Source organism: Mandrillus leucophaeus, unplaced genomic scaffold (assembly GCF_000951045.1).
Source record: "Mandrillus leucophaeus isolate KB7577 unplaced genomic scaffold, Mleu.le_1.0 Scaffold37, whole genome shotgun sequence".
Taxonomy (NCBI): Eukaryota; Metazoa; Chordata; class Mammalia; order Primates; family Cercopithecidae; genus Mandrillus; species Mandrillus leucophaeus.
In genome coordinates, this window is record NW_012103920.1 from 8,298,084 (window position 1) to 8,300,969 (window position 2,886).

The 2,886-nt window shown below is 45.7% G+C and overlaps 1 protein-coding gene across 1 annotated transcript in view; it reads left to right on the forward strand.

Moving 5' to 3' along the window:
• TMEM231 (transmembrane protein 231) overlaps positions 1-926 on the forward strand; it is a 19,332-nt gene extending 18,406 nt beyond the window's left edge. The window contains exons 3-4 of the mRNA XM_011990114.1: positions 194-322; positions 655-926. Of these exons, the coding sequence (XP_011845504.1) occupies positions 194-322; positions 655-882 (357 nt within the window). The 3' untranslated portion in view covers positions 883-926. The remainder of the gene's footprint in view (positions 1-193; positions 323-654) is intronic.
• Positions 927-2,886: the final 1,960 nt, after the last annotated feature.

The window sequence follows — 2,886 nt, forward strand, 5'->3', positions numbered from 1 at the left end:
GGGCCATGCACTTTGTGTTTCTCCCCAGTATTAATGCACTTACATCTATCTGTTTTTCTTTTTCTTTTGGTGGGGGAGAGAATGCCTGTTGTGTACAGCAGGACAGTGGGTCATTGTGTATGTACAAAAGTGATGTGGATTCCTCCCAGACTCATTAGTGACCAGGGCTGCTGACCCTGTTTGGGTTTCCTAGACTAGAGAAGAAGACAGGAACCAGGATGGGAAGATGGACATGCTACATTTTAAGCTGGAGCTTCCCCTGCAGTCCACGGAGCACGTTCTCGGTGTGAAGCTCATCCTGACTTTCTCCTATCAATTACACGTGAGTCAGTCCACTGGGAGGCCGTCCTCTCCCTTGTGTATTTTTAATAGACCAGAGCCCTTCTTCTGATTTCTAGAAGACCCACACTGTAGCAGACCCTCTTCCCCACGTAGCTTGGGATTTAACTTAGGCCAATCGAATGGTTTTCACTAAAGTCATGTTAACTGATACGGGCTGTTAATAGCTCAGAAGGTTCTAGGCATTGTTTCCTGCATGGCTACGCTAGGTATGTGAGGGCCCCTTAGGTTTCAGCCAAGACAGGTGACTCTTAGCACCTAGAGACCTTCAGATCTGATGGAGGTTGGTATTGTTGGTCCTTCTAATGCTTTCAGAGGATGGTGACCCTCGTGATGCAGAGCATGGCGTTTCTCCAGTCCTCCTTTCCTGTCCCGGGATCCCAATTATATGTGAACGGAGACCTGAGGCTGCAGCAGAAGCAGCCGCTGAGCTGTGGTGGCCTAGATGCCCGATACAACGTAAGGGCGCTTCTCATCGTCCAGCTCCTTTGTTTCTGTGTGTTACTGTTCATTGAGTTCTTTAAAGAGGGGAATGAAAGGTAGAAATGTCAGGCCAGGCGCGGTGACTCATGCCTGTAATCTCAGCACTTTGGGAGGCAGAGGTGGGCGGATGGATCACTTGAGGTCAGGAGTTCAAGACCAGTATGGCCAACATGATGAAACCTCGTCTCTACTAAAAATATAAAAAATTAACCGGGCATGTGGTACGTGCCTGTAATTCTAGCTACTTGGGAGACTGAAGCAGGAGAATTGCTTGAACCCAGGAGGTGGAGGTTACAGTGAGCCGAGATCTCGCCACTGCACTCCAGCCTGGGCGACAGAACAAGACTCTGTCTCAAGAAAAAGAGAAAAGAAAAGAAAAATAGAACTATCATTTCTCTGTGGGTGGCACCAAAGACGGTCTCTGCAGAATTCTTGCCATGAATTTTTTCAAACTACAGAGAAGGTACATGCATAGTTACACCTAGAAGGGAAGAGAAACAAAATCTGTATTTGTCAAAGAACCAAATTGCCTGTTGCTTTTAGGTCCATGTGGGCACACACACACACATTCTGTCTTCCATACACACACTTGGTCACACACAGGATGTACTCCGAGGGATACTGTAAAATGATGATGTAAAATGTTCATGTAAAGTATTTCAGAAATATTACTAGCCATAGTTTACTGAACCCATAAGACATGCCACCCCTGAGTGCAGGGGTTTACCTGTATTATCTCTTAATCGTCACGGCAACCTCTGAGCTGCCTGCACTGTCCTTTCCCAGCGTTCCAGCCACTTGTCCCATCGCTGCCCTCCTTGCTCCCTTCCAGCCACCCTGGCCTTTTTGCTGTTCCTCGAAACCAAGAAGCAGGTACCACCTCAGGGCTTTTGCCATTTCCTCTGCCAGGCATCCACGTGGCTTATCGGACCACACCATTCAGGTCCCTGTTCAGATATCCCCAAGCACAGCCCTTCCTTGACTTGCATCTACAGTAACAGCCCCTCCCTCCACCATCCCTCAGTCAGACTCTCCCTCCTGCCACCTGGTCTCCTCAGGATATGTGTTTGTGTGTTTATTTGCTGTCTCCCTCAGCCTTGACAGCAGTGGCATCTCAAATACTATCACGTCCGTGCCTAGCACACTGCCTGGCACATGGTAAGCTCACAGATACTTGTTTAAAGAATGAATTCATTTTGCAGAAGACGTAACTGGGGCTCACAGTGATTAATTTTCCCAAAGACTCGAAGCTTGAAAGTATAACAGAGCCAGGAACTTTCTGTCTGTGTACAGAACTCATGCATCTAATCACTCATTTCTCACTTTCCTTTTATCACAATGGCGACCATAGAAGTCGAGCTGAGGTACTTTAGAAAGTGAAAAAGGAATGTTATCGGTTATTATAGCCATAAACCAGTACTTGTAGCTATATAGGGGATTTTACTGTTGCTCTGGCTATAATCAACGTAAGTTATAAAGAAGAGGAAGGTGCAACATACAAAATGAATGTGGCACTTTTTGTTTGAATGTCTATACATCAGATTACAGTAACAGCAGTCTTGTTTTCTTAAGGGAAAAATGCACACGCTTGTGGTTTGCATTTTATCTATTTCTATGTTTAAAAGTGATAAAGAACTTAGCACCCAGAGAAGACCAAGAAAATGACAAAGAAGTTGGATGTATGGTTTCTTTTTTTCGTTTTTGTGTAGGGGTTTTTATTTTTATTTTATTTTTATTTTTGAGACAGAATCTTGCTCTGTCACCCAGGCTAGAGTGCAGTGGCATGATCTCGGCTCACTGCAACCTCCGTCTCCCAGACAGGCTTAAGAGATCCTCTGATTTCAGCCTCCTGAATAGCTGGGATTACAGGCATATACCACCACGCCTGGCTAATTTTTGTCTTCTTTTTAGTAGAGACGGGGTTTCGCCACGTTGGCCAGGCTGGTCTCGAACTCCTGGTCTCAAGTGATCCATCTGCCTGGGCTTCCCAAAGTGTTGGGATTAGAGGCATGAGCCTCCATGCCTGGCTTTTTTTTTTTTTTTGTATTTTTATTATAGATGGGG